Source organism: Lutra lutra, chromosome 16 (genome assembly GCF_902655055.1).
Source record: "Lutra lutra chromosome 16, mLutLut1.2, whole genome shotgun sequence".
Classification (NCBI taxonomy): Eukaryota; Metazoa; Chordata; class Mammalia; order Carnivora; family Mustelidae; genus Lutra; species Lutra lutra.
Window position 1 is genome coordinate 36038251 of NC_062293.1, and position 23462 is coordinate 36061712.

General features: G+C 37.1%; 1 protein-coding gene across 2 annotated transcripts in view; it reads left to right on the forward strand.

The window, feature by feature from the left end:
• Window positions 1-23462, forward strand: part of USP32 (ubiquitin specific peptidase 32) — a 227442-nt gene that overhangs the window by 58182 nt on the left and 145798 nt on the right. For both annotated transcript variants that reach the window (XM_047706877.1, XM_047706878.1), the window contains exon 2: window positions 13291-13418. In XM_047706877.1, the coding sequence (XP_047562833.1) occupies window positions 13291-13418 (128 nt within the window). The remainder of the gene's footprint in view (window positions 1-13290; window positions 13419-23462) is intronic.

Here is a 23462-nt window from a genome sequence, read left to right on the forward strand (position 1 = left end):
ATAATGTTGGTAAAGGATCAGATGAAATGTGATTCAGAAATAGTGGAGGTATTGAAGAAGCACAGGTTTCTTGTTAGCACCCAATGCCCTGATTATGTGATCCTTTAGCAGGACATGGACTGCTACCTGGAGTGAATTCAGCATCCTTCCCTTAGCTCACCAAAGTACACTGTTGCTTTTGCCCTGCTCAGGAAACCAAGTGATGAGAAAGGATGGGAAAATCTGGGATGGTAGGGTATCCAGGAAGCACAGATTTATGGCTAGCCCTGTTGTCTATGCCTGAGAGCTTTTCATTTTCTCATCCAGATGAGGAGGTTGATGGCCTGAAAGCACGTGGGGGAATTCTTGAAGTTAGTTATCTGTTCTCCTCATCACATCTGACTCAAGTCCAGTCAACTTAGTCCCAGTCAGTTGGTATAACCTATAAATCTTATCATAGAATACTACAGTTTTCTCTTAAAAACATGATTATAACTGGTGGTTAGGTTGTTTTTGTTGGTTATATTGCTATATTAGGTTTATTATAGGTCAGATAGGTTTTTAGAATGTCATGCTATACATGATCAAATGTAAGAGGAATTCACAATAAGAAGACCTTTATAGAAAGTATATAGAAGTAGGGGTGCCCGAGTGGCTCAATCGGTTAAGCATCTGCCTTTGGCTCAGGTTGTGATCATAGTCCCACATAGGTTGTGATCATAGACCCACATCAGGTTGCCTGCTTGGAGGGGGGAGCCTGCTTCTCCCACTCTCTCAGTGTGCAGATCCTGCTGCTCGCTCGTGTGCTTGCTTGCTCTTTCTGTCAAATAAATAAAATCTTAAAAAAAAAAGGTTAAAAAAAGTATACAGATGTAATCACTAGATGTAGCTAGTTGTCCGTTTTGCTGTAAGTTGTGTTTAGAGCCCAACTTATTAGTGTAGTTTTAGAACAAGCACTCTTCTTCTCTTTTTAGGTGTTCTTCCTCTGTGCCCAGCTGTGTCTTTTATATTTATTATATTGTCATTATTTATTCATGAATCTGTCTCTTAGCCATGAATTCCTTGAAGGTAGAGTTGATTATTTTTAGGTTTGTGTTCCCCATTGCATAGCACAGTGTTTGGGCATATGGTAAGTAAGGGCTCAATAGCTTGTAATATTTTAATTTTTATGTTTTGCATTTTAAGATGGTCTTTCTGGAAGGATTCTGTTTCACTAGTGAATACCATAGTCTTTGTTTTATCTCTGGTCCAGTATTGGCCCTTTCTGTGTAATTGCTTTTGCTTCTTCAGTGCTACAGTCAGAAAGTGATTATCAAGTACTTATTTTTCTTACTGGATCTTGTTATTTAATTGTGAATTGCTAATTCTCAGCAACTAAATATTTTAAAAACTGAGACGTCTTGAAGTCACCAGGGCTTTTTTGTGATGAGATTTGTGTTAAATTTCCCTCAAAATCATTTTTTTAAAAGATTTATTTATTTATTTGACAGATAGAAATCACAAGTAGGCAGAGAGGCAGGCAGAGAGAGAGAGGAGGGAAACAGGCTCCCTGCTGACCAGAGAGCCCGATGCTGGGCTTGATCCCAGGACCCTGGGATCATGACCCGAGCTGAAGGCAGAGGCTTTAACCTACTGAGCCACCCAGGTGCCCCTGAAAATCATTTTTGATACGAGAAAAAATATTTTGCCCTTCTATTTTTACCTTTGGTGTTTCCTTGTTGTTGTCTTCTGTTCACATTTCCTGTTTGAGGAGGGATTATGGTTCTGTCCCTATAGCTTTCAATAAGATTCTGCATGGTTTCTTAACTCTCATGACAGAATGTTACAGGTGTACGGTTGACCCTTGACCCTTGGGGGCTATGGGCACTGACCCCCTGGACAGTCAGAAATTCACATAAAAATTGTGATTACCGAAAAAGATTTTTTAAAGTAATCTCTGCCAAATGTGAGGCTTGAACTCATAACCCCGAGATCAAGAATCACATACTGTATCCACTGAACCAGCCAGGTGCTCTTGATTCCATAAAATCTTAACAATTAACAGCCTGCTGTTGACTGGAAGCTTTACTGATTACATAAACAGTAAATTAACACATATCTTGCATGTTATATGTATTATATATTGTATTCTTAAGGTAAGCTAGAGAAAACATTAAGAATCACAAGGAAGAGGAAATAACATTTACAACACTGTACTGTTTTTTTCTTTTTAAAGTTTTTTTTAGTTATTTATTTGACAGGCAGAGATCACAAGTAGGCAGAGAGGCAGGCAGAGACAGAGGAAGGGAAGCAGGCTCCCCGCTGAGCAGAGAGCCCAATGCGGGGCTCAATCCCAGGACCCTGAGATCATGACCTGAGCCGAAGGCAGCGGCTTAACCCACTGAGCCACCCAGGTGCCCCAACACTGTACTGTTTTTATTGATATTTTAAGTTTGTGTCATATGTTTACAAGATGAATCTACTGTGAGAACCTACATTAATATTATTGTGTATAATACAAAACATTATAGATGTTATATGTATTACTAACACTAGGCATCAAAAATGAAAAGATAATGTGAAAAAGAAATTCATATTTACAGGTTTAACAATTCATACATTGATAATGAAGAAGCAGCAATATGATTGCTTTATGGTAACTTGGTGTTATTGGTCCATTTGCTTCATAGTAGCTTAAACTAATGAAGTTATTCTAATGAATGAATCATTATACAGTATTCATGGTGTCCATTATTATAGTCCTTTTCATAACTCATTGTCACATTAAAAAACATACCTGTGATCATAGTCTGATAATGCAGTGTCTCCAATTATGAGAGAGGCATACTGTATCAATAACATACTTCTTTTAAAGAAAAGTCATAAAAACAGTAAAAACTAACACATTACTGATTTTATATGAAATACCGTTCACTATGGTGAGTGCTGTGAAGTGTGTAAGCCTGACGATTCACAGACCTATACCCCTGGGGCAAGTAATACATTATATGTTAATAAAAAAATTAAAAGAAATATCATTCACATCATGCATACATAAAGATAGGCTATCCACTTCCATATGAGTTTTGTCCACGGTGTTCTACATGATGAATAGTTAGATGATGATGACAAAAACATCAACAGTTCTTGCCATACAGTTGCTAGATTTTCATACAAAGAAACACACATACACAAGATAACCTTTTTAACTTTGACCGACAGTTACTTACTATTCATTAAGTAAAAGTAGATTATCATAAAGGTCTTCCTCATTGTCTTCATATTGATTTGGCTGAGGAGGAGGAGGAGGAGGGGTTGTCTTGCTGTCTCGGGTGGTAGAGGCAGAGGATGTGGAGGAAGTGGTAGAGGAAGCAGAAGAGGCAGGCACACTTGGTAGAACTTTATGGAAATACATTGTAATTTCTGCCCGATTTTTTTTTTTTTGCTTTTTCGTTTTTTTAAAGCATCATATAGAAATGTCAGCATGATAACGGTACCAATCCTTCTTCCACTATTTGCTTTAGTTTTAGTGCCCGTATCATAGGAGGGTCCAGGTCATAAAAGAATTCAAAATAGTCTTGACTAATTGAAATCCTTCTGCTAAATTGTCTAATGTCAGTTTGTTTTCTGGCACTGCTTCTTTTATATCTTGTTTCTCATCATCTGGCACTGGTTTGGAAACATGTATCTCCATTGTATTGTCTCCGTCAAGTTCTGCCTTCTGGTGCTTCTGGTGTGGTGTCTATTTGTTCTTGAATTTTTCCAAGATCCCTATCTTGAAACTCTTTATCCCCCACTTTTTTTTTTTTTTCCTTCATATCTACAATCTCTTTCATGGTTTCCTTGATTAGCTCTTTTGTAAATCTTGTGAAGGCACCTGCAACATTTGGACACAGTTTTCTCCAGCCAGATTTTATTGTTTCAGGCTTTGATGGCTTTTGCTGCTTTTTCTATAACAGTGGTGGCATCTTCAGTGGTGTAATCTTTCCAGACCTTCATGAGGTTCTCTCTAATATGTTCTCTTCCATAGCATTGACAATCCTTTCCAAAGAATACCACATGTAATGAGCTTTATGACTTCTTATGACCTGACCCCCTTATATAGAGGTTGAACTAGAGACATTGTGTTTGGGGGCAGGTAGGTCACTTTTACACCTTTGGTGTTGTACTCATAGGGTTCTGGGCATCCAGGGGCATTGTTCAATATCAAAAGTATTTTTTCATTTGAAAAATGTGATTTACTAGTCACTCATTTGTCTAAGCAAATCTGAGTGCCTATGATATACCAGATAAAGTTCTAGTGTGAGATCACTGCTCCAAAAATTGAAATTTGTTACCGTTCTTCCATTCCTCAATCACAGCGTCCACCCCAAGAATTTGTACCCCTCTTCCTGTGGTAAAGGGATTTCACACTTAAAGACTTTTTTTTTTTTTTTAAAGGGTCTTGATTGGGGTGGAGACCACCTCTATCCATTAGAGGGGAAGACCCAATTTCCCTGATATTCTTGCAGGTGGACATGACTCCTTATGGCTCCACCACTCAGCTGACCACATGCCAGACTCTGACTCAGGACCTGGTGATACAGAGGCTGGAACTGTGCAGAAGCATTTGGCATAGGTGGTTTGAGTGGCAGTAGTGTTGTCAGGAGCAGCAATAATAGCAATCCTGGCCACAGGGTCCAGTGTTCAAAATTTAATAAGGATGAGAATCAAAAGAAGTTTAAAAAGTAGACCCTTACTGGCAAGATACTTCTGACTATAGGGACAGAGCATTGACAGAATGGGGGGGGTTTGGTTGTGGAGAGACTTTTTTGTACAGCCCAATGACTGATGGTTATCTTTTCCCTTCAGCATCAGGTGTTAGCAACTTTAGAGATAAGGGCAGCCCTGACCATGAACCCAAGTGCACCATGAACCCAAGTGCATCTTGAACCCAAGCATTGTACAAAACAGTAGAATTAGCTTTTCTCTTCCTATCTTAAATCCCGGTGCTTGCTTCTCTTCCTTACCAATAAATGTTCTTTGCGGCGTTCTACCCTCCCTGTGTGCCCCTGCCTCCCCAGGATAGGACACTTAAACATCTGCATTAAAAACTTGCTCGGCAGCTATCCTTCTCTTCAGTGATTTTTCTAAATGGCATCTGGGAGTTCATCTGCTGCCTCTTGGTCAGCAGAAACTGCTTTTCTTGTTGACATTTTTTAAAAAATATTTTATTTATTTCTTTGATAGAAAGAGACCACCTGTAGGCAGAGAGGCAGGCAGAGAGAGAGAGAGAAGCAGAGCCTGATGCAGAGTTCGATCCCAGGACCCTGAGATCATGACCTGAGCCCTAGGCAGAGGCTTAACCCACTGAGCCACCCAGGCGTCCCTTTGTTGACATGTTTTAAGGCAGACCTCTTTTTTCAAACCATCCTTTGCTGGGATTAAATTCTTCAGCTTGACTAGATCCTTCATCTTCCTTTTGCCATAAGTTGTCATCTGGTGACTTTGATTTTTCTTGAATCATGTTAGAGTCTACAGGTACGCCTTTCTTATTAACAACCCGCACCCACATAAAAGCTGCATTTTCAGTACAAGATAAAAAGGTATTTCACAAAAAGTATAAGGTTTTCACTCCTGCTGGCACAGATGTGGTGAGGCTTCACGAATCTACCCCCCACCCCAGCCTTTTTAAAATAATGATCCTTACAGTGGATTCATTTATCTTCAAATAGTGGGCAGCCGCAGCTGCAGACCTCACTCTGTGGTACATATCAGGCAATTCAGCTTTTTCTTAAAATGATATGACTTTTCTTTTTCTTGGGAGCACTTCAGCCTCACTAGCGGTACTTCCTATGGGCCCCCAGGTGATATTCAAGGCTTATATTCAAGGGTTTTGCACTAAACGTGATGAAAAATACAGAACCACGAGAGATCACTTTTTACTGTGATACACAATTTACTAGAGAGATTAACTATTCACGAAGAAATGATTAGCACCACACGGTATTTTAAGCAGATGTTCTGACACTTGAGCTCACTATAATAGCAACAGGAGGTGGCGACAAAATTATTAACAGTTGTACAGTATGTATTACAGTTAATTTTATGCAGTTATGATTTAATACCGCATTTTTACATTTGTGTGCATTTCTCTCAGAATGGCACCAAGTATGGTCTGTAAGTGTGTGTAAGTTTTGATAAGTTTTAACTTTTTCTAATTTTATATATCTTATGGTAGTAAATGGTAAAGTAGACAAGTATCTACATATATTTCATGCATTCATGACATACGTTTCAATTTTCTTTGATATTTCTAGGCTGTACAGTTCATCTGTTTTTTTCAAATTGCAAATCTCTAAAAAAATTTTCAATGTCTTTATTGAAAAAAAAAAGTCCACGTATAAGTGGACCCATGCAGTTCAAGCCTGTATTGTTGAAGGGTCAATTGTACTTTGAAAGGCTTCTCTTCTCTTTTTTAGGTTAAGAGAAACCTAAAGTAAAACATCCTTGAGATTTATTTTTTGAAGGTGAAATACCTCTTAAAGCTGTTCCCACTGTGGTTAGATGTATCACTTGTACCATCCTGCTCTCTTTCTTTTTTTTCTGGAACCCTTCTTCATTTCTAATCTAGTCCTATCCTCTAGGCCTACTGTGTAGTTGTCATCCTGGGGTGTCATATCATAATCAGCCATCCTTTACCTCTCTCATGCTGGAGTCAGTGTTTTCCAGGTCCCCTTTCTTTTGTTTATCCCCTTATTTTGATGAGGAACATTCTCTTACAGCTGCTGGGAAGGGGGTCCAAGAGATTATTGTTATTTTCTCATTACTATATTTTATAGTGCTTATTTGGATATAATTTTCCTTTTATCCTTCTCTAGGAATATTTGGAGGTTTTAGTATTGTTTTTTTCTTCTTTCTTCATTATTTCTGTTATCTCCGCTAACTACCCTTGTTTGTTTTGGTACCTTCCTTGTTGGTATCTTCCTCAATATTTGGTGTTCTTTGACTGCTTATTCATTTTTTTAAAGGTCCATTCTATTGAAATGTATTTTACATATAATAAAATGCATAGATTTTAAGTACTCAGTTTAATTAGTTTTGACAAATGTATTCTCTTGTGTAATTAGCACACCAGGCAAATGTATAAAACATTTCCATCACCTCAGAAGAGTTCCCTCCTACCTCTTTGCGGTCTGTTCCCTACATTTCTACCCACACACCCTTTACTCCACCACTGGTCAGTCACTGTCTTTGCCACCATAGTTAGTTTTGCCTCTTTAAGACTTTCATATAATGGGGTGCCTGGGTGGCTCAGTGGGTTAAAGCCTCTGCCTTAGGCTCGGGTCTTGATCTCTGGGTCCTGGGATCGGGCTCCGCATCGGGCTCTCTGCTCAGTGGGGAGCCTGCTTCCCTTCCTCTCTCTCTCTGCCTACTTGTGATCTCTGTCAACTAAATAAAATCTTTAAGGAAAAAAAAAAAAGACTTTCATATAATGTGGTCATATAGTATGTTCTTTTGTGCCTAGTTTGTTTTGCTCAGTATCACTTTTGAGACTCATTTATGTTGCGTGAATCAGTTTCTTAATTTTTATTGCAGAATACTAGTCCATTGTATGGATATACCGCATTTATTCACCTGTGTATGGACAAAGGAGTTGTTTCTAGTGTTTTGGCTATTATTAATACAACTCCTGTGTACATTTTTGTACAGTATTTTCATTTCTCTTGGGTAAATAACAAGGAATAGAATTGCTGGGTTATAGGATAAGTAAGTATATGCTTAAGTTTGTAAGAACTGCCAAACTGCCCATTTATTTTTAAAAGTGTACATTAAACAGATTGATTGGATGACTAATGTGTTTGAATTTGTCACTTGACTTGTGGGATTTTCCTGTTGGGTAATTAGTTGGGAACCCAGCCATTTCTAAGGAGGGAATAGAGTTTCCTCTCACTCCATGTCAGTAGCAGTAGGCATATGTTCTGCTATCATTTACTTTTCTTTGGGGAAGAATCCTATTTATTCTGACTACGTGATACCTATGTCTCAGTAGGGCAAGGAATACAGATGCTCACTTAATCTTTACCTTTTTTTCATTCCTTATTATTCTTACAGCTCTCAGGTAAACCTGCTGTTTCCATGTATGGAGCCTTTCTACCTCAGATGCTTTAGAGAATGTATCTCTGGTCTTTTAATATATACCTATATCTAAAAGGTTTGTGTGAAAGTTGTGGCTTGTGCCTGACTATGTCATGCTTCAAGGTTAGACCTGAGGGTCTGGTCTAACCACTTTTCTTTCCTTTTTTTTTAAAGATTTTATTTATTTATTTGTCAGAGAGAGGGAGAGCGAGAAAGCGAGCACAGGCAGGCAGAGGGAGAAGCAGTCTCCCTGTTGAGCAAGGAGCCTGATGTGCGACTGGATCCCAGGACGCTGGGATTATGACCTGAGCCGAAGGCAGCTGCTTAACCCAACTGAGCCACCCAGGCGTCCCTCTAACCACTTTTCATACAGACTTTCAACCAGTCAGTCTCTCTTTATACCCCCCTATTACCATCTCTACCCCTCCCACTCCTACCTTTGGTGGTAATTGGTACCATCAGTTCCTGAGTCTTTTTTTGGGGTGCTCTGAATAGGGTAAAATAGGTAAATTAGTTTGCTTCTTGTTCATATTTCTCAACTGCTAGTGCTTAGGTTTCAGGTCTTTGGTCTGCATAGATTGGTCACCACTCCTCCAAACACTTGATGGTCACAGAAAAATTTGACTCTTAGGTCCTCACTTTTCTCTTCCCTTTGTCCTTGTGAATGTATATCCTTTTATTCTTGCTGTAGTTTTAGTGAAGTCTAGAGAGACAAAAGAGATTTAAAAAAAAAAAGATTTTATTTATTTGAGAGAAAGAGCGCTAGTGTGAGCAGGGGGAGGGGCAGAGGGAGAGGGAGAGAATCCCAGGCAGACTCCTCACTGAGCATGGAGCCCCACATGGGGCTTGCTTTCATGACCCTGAGGTCACGACCTGAGCTGAAATCAAGAGTTAGACAGTAAATTGACTGAACCACACAGCTGCACCTGAGAAGAGATTTTTTAAAAAATGCGTTCAGGGATGCGTGGGTGCCTCAGTTGATTAAGCATCTGCCTTTGGCTCAGTTAAGCATTTGCCTTCAGCTCAGGTCATGATCCCAGGGTTCTGGGATCGAGCCATGTGTCAGGCACCCTGCTCAGCGGGGAGCCTGTGGCTTCCTCTGCCTCCTGCTCCCCTTGTTTATACTCTCCCTCTCTTGAATAAATAAATTTTTAAAAAATGTGTTTAGTTTTCCATTTTTTACCTGAAGTTGTTTTTTCTTTCTAAAACTAAAATAACTACATTAATGTTATGTTTTCCTACTTTAAAATTTTACTAAGCTTGATCCTAGTCTATTTTCCATCTGCCTAAATTTTTATTTTTTTGTTATTTAATTTTTAAAATAGGTACCATTTATTGAATGTCTGGGTGTAGTAGACCTCACCTATTACATGCTTTATATTCATTAGGCACTTTAGTTTAAATAAAAGTATGTGAAGCTGTTAGAAAGAGTATTGGAAGTATTATGGTATAATTTCATTTTATTTCATGTTATTCTCACAGCAGTTATAGGAGGCTATTCTCATCATACATATATGATAATGACAGCCACAATAAATAACATTTAGATTGCTTTCTATAACTCAGGCACTGTTCTGAGCAGTTTGCATTAGTGAAAAGAATTCTCCCAGCCACCCAGTAAGGTACATAGTCTTCAAACTGCCATCTTACAGAAGGTTCCAGGGATAAGGAATGACCCAGCTGGGATTGCAGTCCTCCTAAATTCTCATTTTTAAGGTTTTCAAAATTTCAGTAGTACAAAAGCGAACACTTTTATGTGTGTACTCCTTGTCTACGTATGAGCCAATTGTTAGTCGGTTTATTTTGAATAAATAAAAATGCTGTTTATTTTCAGTAAGTACAGATCTGTGGCAGTATTTTAGTGTCTAATATTCTATTTCTAGTATATACAGTAACTTTGTCTTGTGTTGATAGACATCACTTGCTTTTTATAAGTGCTTTAAAAAGCTTATTACATACATTTTCTCATGTTATAAGTGAATAAGTTCATTAGTCAATAGTCTGCTGTATTTTAAATGTACTACTAAATAGTTCTTCAAATGATCTGCAACCAACAGTGTATGAGATTATCATTTTATATCCCTGATCAGGTTATAAAACCTGATTGGTTTTTCTTATCTCTTCTACTAGACTGTGAGCATTCTAATTTATTAGTAAAGCTGTTAATGCAATCAGCCATCTTGAAGAAATATGTATTTCAGTAGCTGAAGTAATTTCTTTACCATTACCATAGTTCATGAGATTGAGCTTTGCTCTGTTCTTTACTTTTGCATTCTTTTTTTTTTTTTTTTTTTTAAGGGAGTGTGCACACATCGTGGGCGGGGCAGAGGGAAAGGGAGAGAATCTCAAGCAGCCTCCACCTGACACAGGATCTGATCTCATGACCCCGAGATCATGACCCAAGCTGAAATCAGGAGTCCAATGCCTAACTGACTGAGCCACCCAGGCCCCCCTCACTTTTGCATTCTTATGAGGAAAAAAAAATGAGTATATTGAGGATGTTAATAGTATGACCCCATTTTTTAATGAATTAAGCATGTAGTATTTACATTTTTCTCTAGTTACTTATTCAAGTATTAGTTCTTCTTATTATTTATTTATTTTTGACAGTAGGCAGAGAGACAGGCAGAGAGAGAGAGAGGAGGAGGAAGCAGGCTCCCCGCCGAGCAGAGAGCCTGATGCGGGGCTCGATCCCAGGACCCTGGGATCATGACCTGAGCCGAAGGCAGAGGCTTTAACCCACTGAGCCACCCAGGCGCCCCAGTTCTTATTTTCTTATCATTGCCCTACAAATGGTCAGACCCATGTTTCTTTCCCTACTACAAACATTTATTGAATGATAATATATGTCCCAGAGACTCTTCGGTCCTTATTTTGTTGGTCCTTTCTGCCTTGTGTGAAACTGTAGACCAGTTCCTTTTTCTTGTCCTTTGGAGACTATAGTTTCTTGTTTTTCCTGTTCTAACTCTTCCTTATCAATATTCTTAGAGTATTTTTCTTTTTCTGCAGATTTTGTAATCATTGGTTTCTTACAGTTTTGTCTCTGACTCATTATGCTTATTTATGATTTTAATTGTCATCTATATGCTAATGACTCTCTTCAAAACTCTCAGCTAAGCTTTACACTCATAATTGTAAAAACCCACCGCATTTTCCTAGGGTTTTTCATATACAGTATATCCTTACCAGAGTTTGTCATCTTTTCTTCCTCACATTCCCTTTCTACATTATAACACCATCCTTCAAGTTTCCCTGACTAGAACCATGAATATTATCCTAGATTGCTTCTCAGTCAGCCTCCAGGTTCTACTGACTTTTCTTCATAGACATTTTCCCAGATGTAGCTTCTCCTTTTCTTCTTGTATTAGTCTACTTTTTGCTTCTCTATACTACTAATAGAATGGACTGTCTGAATTGTATCTGACCGTGTCCTGTTTCCTATCTGCATGGAATTTGTATCTGATTTGTGTCTGACTATATCCCTTCCTATATTATGACAGAGCAAAATTTCTATGACTTGGTCAAATGACTTCCACCTTAGGTTTATAGTTTACTACTCCCTGCCTTGTTTATTTTGTTCTAGTATCATACAATTCCATACACTCCATTCATCCTTGTACTTCGTAACAAACTGTCATCTCTGCCTGGCATACCCTTGTCTGTTTTGCTTAGGTTAGCCTTTATATTTTTATGTAATCATCCTCTCTGTCCAGAGTCTTCTCTTTCCTCCAGCATGGGCTAAAGGTACCTACCTTTATGTACCTATCTGTACCTCCATTATGATCCCTGAACTGACTGCATAATATTAAAAAGTATTTTTCTTGTCCTTATAGACAGATACTGTTCTAATTGGTGAAAAAAAAAAAGTCTTTAAAATGTCTAAAATAACGACTTGGTAATTTTTTTGATAGTGGATGCCTAAAAACAATTAGGTTGTTAGAATAATCAATTCATAGATTACTTTCTTTGTAAACGATGACAAAATCTAAGCTAAACTTGGAGCGTGTCCTCCATATGGATGCATAAGTGCTTAAATAAATATAAATAATATATTTATTATATATATATATGTATAAATAATACAATTTTTATCCCAAAGGAAGTTGAAGTATAGTTGGCATACAATATTTTATTAGTTTCACGTATACAACATAGTGATTCAACATTTATATACATTATGAGTGCTTGTTATACAATGTTAATATAGTATTATTAACTGTATTCCCAGTGCTGCTCTTTATATCCCTGTGACTTAATTATTTTATAGCTGGAAGTTTGTACCTCTTTATCCCCTTCACCTGTTTTATCCATCCCCTCATCTGTCTCTCTGGCAACCACCAGTTCTTTGTATTTATGAGTTTGTTTCTGTTTTGTTTTTTTGGATTCCACATATAAGTGAAATCCTACAGTATTTGTCTTTCTCTGTCAGACTTATTTTGCTTAGAATAAATACCCCCGACGTCCATCCAAATTGTTGCAAATGGCAAGATTTTGTTCTTTTTCATGGCTGAGTAATATTCTGTATTGCATATATATGCATGTGTATATGTGTAGATATATGTATACACATACACACAAACACACACCTCTTATCTTTATCCATTTATCTGCTTTTAAAAGATTTTATTTCTTCATTTTGAGAGAGAGAGAGAGAGAGAGCAGGCACGTGAGTGTGAGTTGGGGGAGAGGCAGAGACAGAGGGAGAGAGAGAGACTCTCCAGCAGGTTCCATGCTGAGCACAGAGCCCGACACGAGGCTTGGTCTCAGGACCCCAAGATCATGACATGAGCTGAAATCAAGAGTCAGCCACTTAACTGAGCCATCCAAGCACCCCATACCCATTTATTTTTATTAATAAAATAAATTTAGGTTGCTTCCAAAATTTGGCTCTTGTACATAATGCTGCAGTGAACATAGGGGTGCATCTGTCTTTTGAAATTAGTGTTTTTGTTTTCTTTGGATACTGAGAAGTGTGTATGTGAGGGGAAATACTCAGAAGTAGACTGCTGAATCATACGGTATTTCTGTTTTTAATTTTTTGAGGAACTTCCGAAATGTTCCATTGTGGCTACACCAATTTACATTCCCACCAGCAATGCACAGGGGTTCCCTTTCTCCACATCCTTGCCAACTCTTACTTTAAAAAAAAATGAAGCTTTTGAGAGAATTCTTTTCTCTTCTGGTTTCTTACCCTCTTCAATTTCTGAATTGCAGTTACAGATGTAGAGCTGAAACGACTGAAAGATGCCTTTAAGCGGACCTGTGGACTCTCATACTATATGGGCCAGCACTGCTTCATCAGGGAAGTGCTTGGGGATGGAGTGCCTCCAAAAGTTGCTGAGGTAATCTTTGTATTCTCGGTTTTCCTTTGAGATGGTTGTCTACCAGCCTGAGTTCTTGAGGAGCTTTCTGGTCTTAACATGTGTAATCTTCCCTACAGTTATTTTTCTTCCTGAGTAGGTAAACAGGTCTTATTTTAGATGTCAGTATGACTATGTTTTTCAAGTCCAAATGGGAGTAATACGGATCTATAGTTCTGCTGTTTTTATTCTTCTGAGCTTCAGTAGCCACTGATTGTAACCATGGGACCATTTGTGTGACTGACTTCTTATTCATATAAACTTCATTATTCTGACATATATATTTTATGTTAGGAGTATGTTTTTAAAATTTTGTGTCAAAATCTTTCCATAGAGCAAATCCTCATTAAATTAATTCTATAAAATTAAATGTTGTAAATGAAACACTAGCTTATTGGAACCTGTAAAGGCATTTAATTTCTACTAAAAATTTTAGGTAGAGATAAGATGTCCTAAGTTGATATAAATATACCCTTTCTAAAAATAGTAAGTTAACTATTTTATAGCTACATACACAGATATGCATTTTGTCTTTCCAAATGTGCAATGAGAATAAAACGTTGAAAACGTTAATTTAAACACTGAAAATTATAGGAATTAAAGCTTAGTATATTACAAAGAACCATAATTCACCATTTTTTTTTTTTTTTTTTAAGATTCTCATTTATTTGACACACAGAGAGAGAGAGAGAGACAGTAAGAGAGGGAATATAAGCAGAGGGAGTGAGAGAGGTAGAAGCAGGCTTCCTCTGAGCAGGAAGCCTGATGCGGGGCTCTATCCCAGGACAGACACTTAACAAAGGCAAACACTTAACAGCTGAGCCTCCCAGGTACCCCCATAATTCACCATTCTTAATTAGTGACAGGTTTTTTTCTTTCTTTCTTTCTTTTTTTTAAAGATTTTATTTATTTATTTGACAGAGATCACAAGTAGGCAGAGAGACAGGCAGAGAGAGAGAAGCATGTTCCCTGCTGAGCAGAGAGCTTGATCCCAGGACCCCGAGATCATGACCTGAGCTGAAGACAGGCTTAACCCACTGAACCACCCAGGCGCCCCATAGTGACAGTTTCTATTTCTAACATGGGTTGTGTGCTTTCAAACCTGTGGTTTAATACAGAGTTTACATTTCTAAATTTTATCTTTTTTTTTGGGTGGGGATATATATGTTGCATTAATTCTCCTTAATGTATTTTTTTGTAAAATTATGTACCTCTGCCATTGTTTTGGATTTATGACAAAATTAACTTTTTTTCTTAATACTATATTGGGTTTTCTTTTTTTAGTGTGAGTTCTTTTGCCTGTTTCTTTCAATCTTTTTGTCTTAAATGCCTGTATATAAAATTCTGGAATTTATTTTATTTTAGGGTATAACTAACAGTGTATGAGATAATACAAATTGGCAGATGAGGAAGGGTCCTCTGAGTCCATAATAATTAAAATATTCCAAATTCAAATATATAATACCTTCAGCCTTTGTCTCCCTTCAGCTCCTTTCTTAAAGTCAAAACTGTCAGACTGAATATAATTCATGGTACTGGGGAAAAATTAAGTCAGAATATCTCACTTATCTTTCTGGATCATATATAAAGATTTACATGTATACATTGAGTTATAAGAGTTTTTTATATATTTTAGATACAAGTCTCTTATAAGATACATGATTTGCACATATACCCTCCTATTTTGTAGGTTGTCTTTTCACTCTCTAGATGGTACCCTTTGTAACACAAAACTTTTAAATTTTGGTGAAGTCCAGCTTACCTATTTTTCCTTTTATCATTGTGTTTTAGGTATTGTATCTAAGAAATCATGGCCCCTCCCTCCCAAAAAAAGAAAAATAAATAAATAAATCATTGCATAACCCAAGGTCATAAAGATTTATTTTTTCTGTTTTTCCTCTAAGAGTTTTAGCTCTTAAATTTAGGTCTCTTCCATTTTGTATTAATTTTATGTATGGGATAAGGAGTCCAACTTCATTCTTCTGCAAGTAGTTCTCCAGCTTTTGTACTATTTGTTAAAAAGACTGTTCTTTCCCCATTGAATTGTCTTGTCACTGTTGTTAAAATTGTTGAAAATCAGTTGACCATAAAGTTTTATTTCTGGCTCTCAGTTCTTTTCCATTGATATTTGTGTCTCTCCTTGAATCAGTATCACGTTTTCTTGATTACTCTAGTTTTGGAGAAGATTTGAAGTCAAAACATGTTTTTTTTTTTCTTTTTAAGATTTTATTTTTTTACTAGAGATCGAGCGGGCACGCCACGCTCTCAAGCATGAGTGAGGGGGGAGCAGAGGGACAAGCAGGTTCCCTGCTGAGCAGGGAGCCCAGCGCAGGGCTCCATCCCCTGAGACCCTGAGATCGTGACCTGAGCCAAACTCAGGTGCTTTACTGACTGAGCCACCCAGGTGCCCCCAAAACACGTTATTCTTCTAACTTCCAACTTTAATCTTCTTTTCCAAGTCGTGTCTATTCTAGGTCCTTTGTATTCACATACGAATTTTAGGATCATCTTGTCAATTTATGCAAAAAAAGGCACCTGGGATTTTGATAGGGGATGCATAGAATCTGTAAATTGGTTTGGGGAGTATTACCATTTTAACAATATTTTAAGTTTTCTGACTCACGAAATTAGGAATTTTTGCATTTAATTTTTAATTTTTTTAAATGCTTTATAAGTTTCGTTGTACAACTCGGATGTCTGTTGGCTGAACAAACTGTAGTAAATCCATACAACAGAATATTGTTTGTTAATAAAAGGAATGTAGTTTTTTGATATGTGCATGGACAAACATGCTAAGTCAAAGAAGTCAAACACAGAAGACCCATTTTTTTTTTTTTAAAGATTTTATTTATTTATTTTACAGAGAGAGATCACAAGTAGGCAGAGAGGCAGGCAGAGAGAGAGAGGGAAGCAGGCTCCCCGCTGAGCAGAGAGCCCGATGCGGGACTCGATCCCAGGAGCCTGAGATCATGACCTGAGCCGAAGACAGCGGCTTAACCCACTGACCCAGGCACCCCAGAAGACCCATTTTTTAACCCAGTTTTATGAAATGGTCAGAATAGCCAACTCTATAGAAACAGAAAATAGATTTGTTAAAATTCTGGTTGATTTTTTTCTTACTCACATGTGTAGCAGCTGCATTTTCTTCCTGTGTTTTACTATTGGAGAGGCAATTCATGCGTCTTGTGTTTTGGAGGAATCTGTCCTTCCTGGGATGTCAGGCTACTTCATTGCCTCTGACAGGCTCAAGAAATATTGTAATATGATAGTTTATTTGTCTTTTTCTGGTTTTTAAGTTAGAAATAACACTCTTGCAGATACTTTACATCGAAGGTAGAAGTGGAACTCCGTGCAACATCATCTTTATGTGAATCTCTCATAAATTTGATTTCACCCAAAATTGCTTCAGGAATCTTGCTCTGTCCTTTGGACTCTCTGTTAAGAGTCTTCACTGGCTAGAATAATTAAACTATTATTTTACAAGAATGATCTTAATGTTAAATTGTAAAGTCCACAATGATAATTTCAAGTTTCAGTTCCATTGTAGTTGACGCTTTTTTTGTGTAAAATCTAGCACTGTGCTAAAACGCATGAATTCTGTAAATGGTTTTAGTGATGATATTAACCTTTTTTGCGATAGTGTTAAAATGCATGAATTCTGTAAATGCTGTTAGTGATGATATTAGCCTTTTTTGCCATATTATTTACTGACATAGGCTTATTTTAAGTGAGGATGGGTACTAATAGCGTGTGGATATTGATTAGTAAGTATAATACATTGTGTATATTTTGAAGTATGATAAGGAGCTAATAAATACTTTTATCTTTAATTAATCTCTGGTCTTTTCTCAGGAAAGGAAGTCCTTATAGTTTCTCATACCGTAGTCTCAAAAGGATGAGTGAACCTCATTTAAGCTCAGTTTTGGAGCAGTTTCAACATTCAGCTTGTGTTTTATTTTAGCCGTCTCTCAAAGATAGGTCAGTAGATAGACTTTACCAGCTTTTGTGTGTGTTTGGGAATGGGAGAGAATTTATTAGTGTAATTCATAGTTGCAGAGACAAAGTTATTTTTTGAAGGAGAAATGCTACATTTTAAATAAAATGAAAATTATAGGTCTACACAGGTAGTTTTGAAGCTTGAATTTAGTTTTAATGCATAGGTAGACTCAGAATGGAGGTCTGCATTCTACAGCTTCAGGAAATAAATTAAATGATTGGATTTATAAATAAAGAGATGGCCTTGTGAGACCTTTCTTAAAATCCTGTGGAGAGCTTCAGCCTTAAATTTGGGTGAAGGGGGTCACCCACTCTTGGTGAGATTCTGAAATTAATGTTTTGAGGCACAACTGCATTACTTTAATGCCAGTATCTCTATACGAAAAGCCGCAGGAACCATTTCAGCTGCCAATTGTGGATAAAGAGAGAACTTCATTCCCTAGTTAATCAGTGTATTCCTTTAAAGTAAAAGTAATAACATATCTTTGAAAAGTAAGGGGGAGGTATTTTTGGAATCTTAGTGGAAAAGGATGATGAACTTAAAAAGTAACTTTAGTCCTTAATATGTTAATTAAGAAGCAGTGCAAATTTCTAAATTATTTTCTAGAAGAGAGTAGCTGTATATTTTTAGAGTAAAAGAAAGATTTATTTGGGATTGAACTGAGCTCTCATTTTTTTTTTTTTTAACTTTGAAGACTTACTGTGATAAATTCTAAGACATTTTGGATAAGGAATAAAAACTCATGACAGTTTACAATTTTTGGAATTTAAGCATTGATTTTATTTGTCTCATTGTTTCTAGAATAGATTAGTGTAACTTATATTTTGATGCAATTCTGATCTTGCTTGTAATAGTAACCATGTATTATTTGAGTAGAATATCAGATGAATAGAATTTGAGGGCACTGAGATAACAAAGTCAAATGAAGTATGGGGTAAGTAAATGAAAAATGTGTAATACTTGAAATTGGCCTTTTCTGAACCAAGGCCACTAACTCTTAATAATCCAGTGCTGCTTTTGGGTGCCACCCATCCCCCAACTTCTGTCCTCCCAAAGAAATTCTAATAACATAATATTTCCGTGTAGTATTAATTTGTAATCACTTCCTATTATTTTCACATTCACTTAAAAGTAGTTTTCACCATTTTCAAAATCTGCTAGGCAAGTGAATTTGTAGTAGCTACTCATTAACTGTTTTTTTTTTTTGTTTTTTTTTTTTTTTCAACGAAAAATTCTTAAATCTCTATCTCAGGATTGATTTCAATTCTGGATGACTGGTGAATATAGTAGTACCGTTCTATACCGTTCTACCTTTCTCTTTACAGCTGCCACTGACAGTTACAGCTCACATTGTTTTTCTCCCATTCCTTACAGGTACTAAAGCCTGCCTCTGCTATGTAGCACATTTTATGAAGTGATGGCTTGTTCTCTAATTATTCATTTAAATCTTGTCTCTGAACTAAGTTGTAGTTCTTGATGATCAGACTTCATGACTTTTAAAAAATATGCCCCAGAGTGCTGTGCGTATAGTGTAAACTTAATGAGCATTTATTAATGCTTTTTTAAAAGTAGTTTTATATATATATATATATATATATATTATATTATCCTGCAAAATCCTATTACAAGAATGACCAGGGGCACCTGGGTGCCTTAGTGGGTTAAGCCTCTGCCTTCGGCTTAGGTCATGATCTCGGGGTCCTGGGATCGAGCCCCACAATGGACTCTCTGCTTGGCAGGGAGCCTGCTTCCCCCCCTCTGTGTCTGCCTCCTCTCTGCCTACTTGTGATCTTTCCCTCTGTTAAATAAGTTTTAAAAATCTTTAAAAAAAAAAAAAAAAGAATGACCAGAAAACCAATATTTGTGAAGTCAATTAGCTTTGCTAATTTTTGCAATCTTTGAACATTTAACCTTTCCCAAATTAGAGGAAAATACACATGTTAAGTGAAAGCAATCTTAGAGCCTAAAGTGTTTACAGAGATAGTGATCAACATGTAAAAACAGTTGATTAGTAGGGTATTTTTCCACTAGTGGTGGTAAATTTACACTGAAGTGTTCATATTCATTTAGATGCCCCTTGGGACTAGGGACAGGTAGTTACTATATAGTCAAGGTTTAGGGGGACTGACCACAGAATTATGATTAGTATTTGCTTTGATGTTAGTTGATCTGTATTACTTAGTACATTCCTTTATGTTGGATTTACTAGAATGATGGCTAACAACTTTCTTGACAACTCTAGTCATTGATTGTTAGTGCTTGATGCTACAGATCATTGACTGTTGTGATATCCAAAATAATTGCTTATATCAGCCAGAGAAGAGTAGCTAACTGTAACATTTGTTACTGTAAATCCTGATCTTGACATTATAAACTGACAGGAGAACACAGGCAGGATACTGGTTTAAAATCTTTCTCTGTGGGGCGCCTGGGTGGCTCAGTGGGTTAAGCCGCTGCCTTCGGCTCAGGTCATGATCTCAGGGTCCTGGGATCGAGCCCCGCATCGGGCTCTCTGCTCAGCAGGGAGCCAGCTTCCTCCTCTCTCTCTGCCTGCCTCTCTGCCTGCTTGTGATCTCTCTCTGTCAAATAAATAAATAAAATCTTTAAAAAAAAAAATCTTTCTCTGTAAGCAGAATCTGTAAAATGTTCACTAAACTTGATTTTAACTGCATCGCTTTTTGTTCTCAGTGTAATATTTATGCTAGTTCATAAGTTTCATGGTTTTTCAGTATTTCTCTTTGAAAGACTAGACAGATAAGATACCAAGGATTCTATTAGGTGAAAATATTAACAGAATATTCTGCCCACTTGTAAAATTATGTATGGACTTTAACAAAATGCATTAGTCTTTATGGTTCTTTTTTTTTTTTAATTAAAAAAAAATTTTTTTATGTCTTTATGGTTCTTAACTGCCAAGTTTTATCCTAGAGTGATTTTTAAATAGCTTCATAAACTATTGAGAAATAGTTTATAGGAGTGCCTGGGCCTGGATGGCTTATTCAGTTGAGTGTCCAATTCTTGATTTTGGCTCAGGTCATGATTTCAGGACTTTGGGATTGAGGCTGCAGTGGGGAGTCTCTTGTGGATTCTCTTTCTCTCCCAGTACGCATCAGCTTGTGTGTGTGCATGTGCTTGCTCTCCATCTCTCTCTCACTCTCTCTCTCAAATAAATAAATAAATATTAAAAAAGAAAAAACGAAAAGCAGTTTATAGAACTGACATGTCATTAAGCATAATGGAATTAGTGAACTTCTTATATAAAGCATTATATCAAGTACATTGTGTGAATTACAAATGTTGTAAATTGTATTGCAGATGTCAGAGAAGTTACTTATATTAGAACTAAAAAATACTTTTACAGAAAATAACTTAAGCATAATCACTCAAATCCTTGATGTATTAACTGAGCTACCTATATGACTGGTGTAGTAATTGGTGAAAATAATCAGTATCCTGTTAAAGTCAGTCTTGATAAACACATCTGTCCAGTAGCATCTTCCTTAATTGGCATAATAAAGGTAAAATAAGGTTGATTTAATTTATAACTATGTTAAAAACTCTGCCAAAATTTAGCTGATAAGATTTAGCTAGGTTTGACTATAGAAATCATAACATGTTCAGGGTACCTGGGTGGCTCAGTTGTTAAGCGTCTGCCTTTGGCTTAGGTAATGATCCTGGGGTCCTGGGATCGAGCCCCACATCGGGCGCCCTGCTCAGTGGGAAGCCTGCTTCTCCCTCTCCCACTCCCCCTGCTTGTGTTCGCTCTCTCACTTGTGTCTCTCTCTGTCAAATAAATGAATAAACTCTTTAAAAAATTTATAAAATAGAAAAGAAATCTTAACATTCATATAAAAATAGTTCTAGGGGAGCCTGGTTGGCATAGTCGTTAAGTGTCTGCCTTCAGCTCAGGTCATGATCCCAATGTCCTGGGATTGAGCCCCACATGACCAGAGAGCCGGTTTCTCCCTCTCCTACTCCCCCTGCTTGTGTTCCCTCTCTTGTTGTTTGTCTGTCAAAAAAATAAATAAAATCTTTAAAAAACAATAATTCTAAGTGGTGGGAAAAACAACTAGTATTTGCTAAACTTGAGTGAATATAGAGGGAGACATCTGAATTCTTATCTTTTTCCCCTTTCTCCCCAGGCCCATAGATGGAATAAATATAGGTTTATTTTATTGAGGAGCTGCCTAATAAAATTGTCACAGAAATGGAACCATTTTGTTTGCCTTGTATATGGTTATTACTATCTTCTAAGACTTTTATTCTTTGACTACTGTGAGTAACTACATTCAGTATTTAGATTAAAATGTAGGACCCTGAGATCATGACCTGAGCCGAAGGCAGACACCTAACAACTGACTGAGTCACCCAGACGTCCCATCCATGGGAATGCTTTAAAGAAATTTTGTCCTGTATTTATAGCTGCTAAAGTTAGATAATTGAAGTTTTTAATTATTTTTTCCCCCCAGAGGTGATATACTACCGAAGTACATCTCTTCATTGGGTAGTCTTTCTATGACATTCTTTCCTTTAAAATAGAAGCATATTAAAAATATCTGTTCTGTTCATCATAAATATAGTAAAATGTATTCACAATGAAGATTTTCTTTTAACTACTTTGAAAAATTGTACTTGATGACTCAGCAGTAAAAAGGAAGATGTAAAAAAATAAAAAAGGAAGATCTATTGATACATGCAAAAACATGAACGAATCTCAGAATCACTGTGCTAAGTGAAAGAATCCAAGTAAAAATAGAATATATGCTTATGATTCCATTCATGTAAAATTCTAGAAGTTGCAAAGTTCTCTATCTTGAAAGGAAGCTTACTGGGTGTTGGTGGTGCACAAGGAAGAGGGAGAGAGATTACAGAGGGACAGGAGGACACTTTGGAGTTTACTAGCTTTTTTGATTGTGGCGATAGTTTCAGTGGTATGACATGCCATTACAAAACTGGTCATTTGTATATTTAAATATGTGCAGTTTGGGGCGCCTGGGTGGCTCAGTGGGTTAAAGCCTCTGCCTTCGGCTCAGGTCATGATCTCAGGGTCCTGGGATCGAGCCCCACATCGGGCTTTCTGCTCAGCAGGGAGCCTGCTTCCTCCTCTCTCTGTGCCTGCCTCTCTGCCTGCTTGTGATCTTTGTCTGTCAAATAAATAAAATCTTAAAAAAAGATAATAAATATGTGCAGCTTATTTAATAATGGGACTAATAAAAACATTTGCAGTTTATTGTACCTCAGTTATCCCTCAAAAACTTTGTTAAACATTTAATTGGATTTTCAGAAAGAATACTAATACTACTTGGAAAAGAGAGCCTGAAATATAAAAATTGACCATTGACAAGATGTATCATTTCCCTTTCAGTTAGGATATTTGGGTTTTAGTTCTAACTGATTAATTTTTTTTTTAAGATTTTATTTATTTATTTGACAGAGATCACAAGTAGGCAGAGAGGCAGGCAGAGAGAGAGAGGGGAGAGCAGGCTGCCCGCTGAGCAGAGAGCCGGATGCAGGGCCCGATCCCAGGACCTTGGGATCATGACCGGACCCGAAGGCAGAGGCTTTAACTCACTGAGCCACCCAGGTGCCCCCTAACTGATTAATTTACTTCAAGGTCTTTTCCTATTCACTTAAGCTCTGAGGCAAAAGAACTTCCAAACCTTTGATCAGAGTTGTTGTAGGAATTAGGTGTATGAACAGCTTGATTCTAATTAGAAAGTTAGAAAGGCAGTTAAATTTATGTTTTAGTGGTCTTTGAAATCGGCCTGGAATGGAGTAGGAAAAGATGTGGGCTAGGTTAGGCTGGGAAGGTTGAGGCAATGAAAGGGAAGACTTCTCAATGATAAATTTGGAACTCTGCCTTTTCACCCTTGATTTGAAGTTACATATTGAGTTAAACTTGTAGAAAATTGAAGTTAAAAGCAAGGAGATTCCAGATTGAGATTGTTAGAAATAGAAGATCCAGGATAATCAGTTTCCAAGAAAAGTAAGGATAATAAGGTAGGACAGGGAGCCAGTTGTAAGGACAA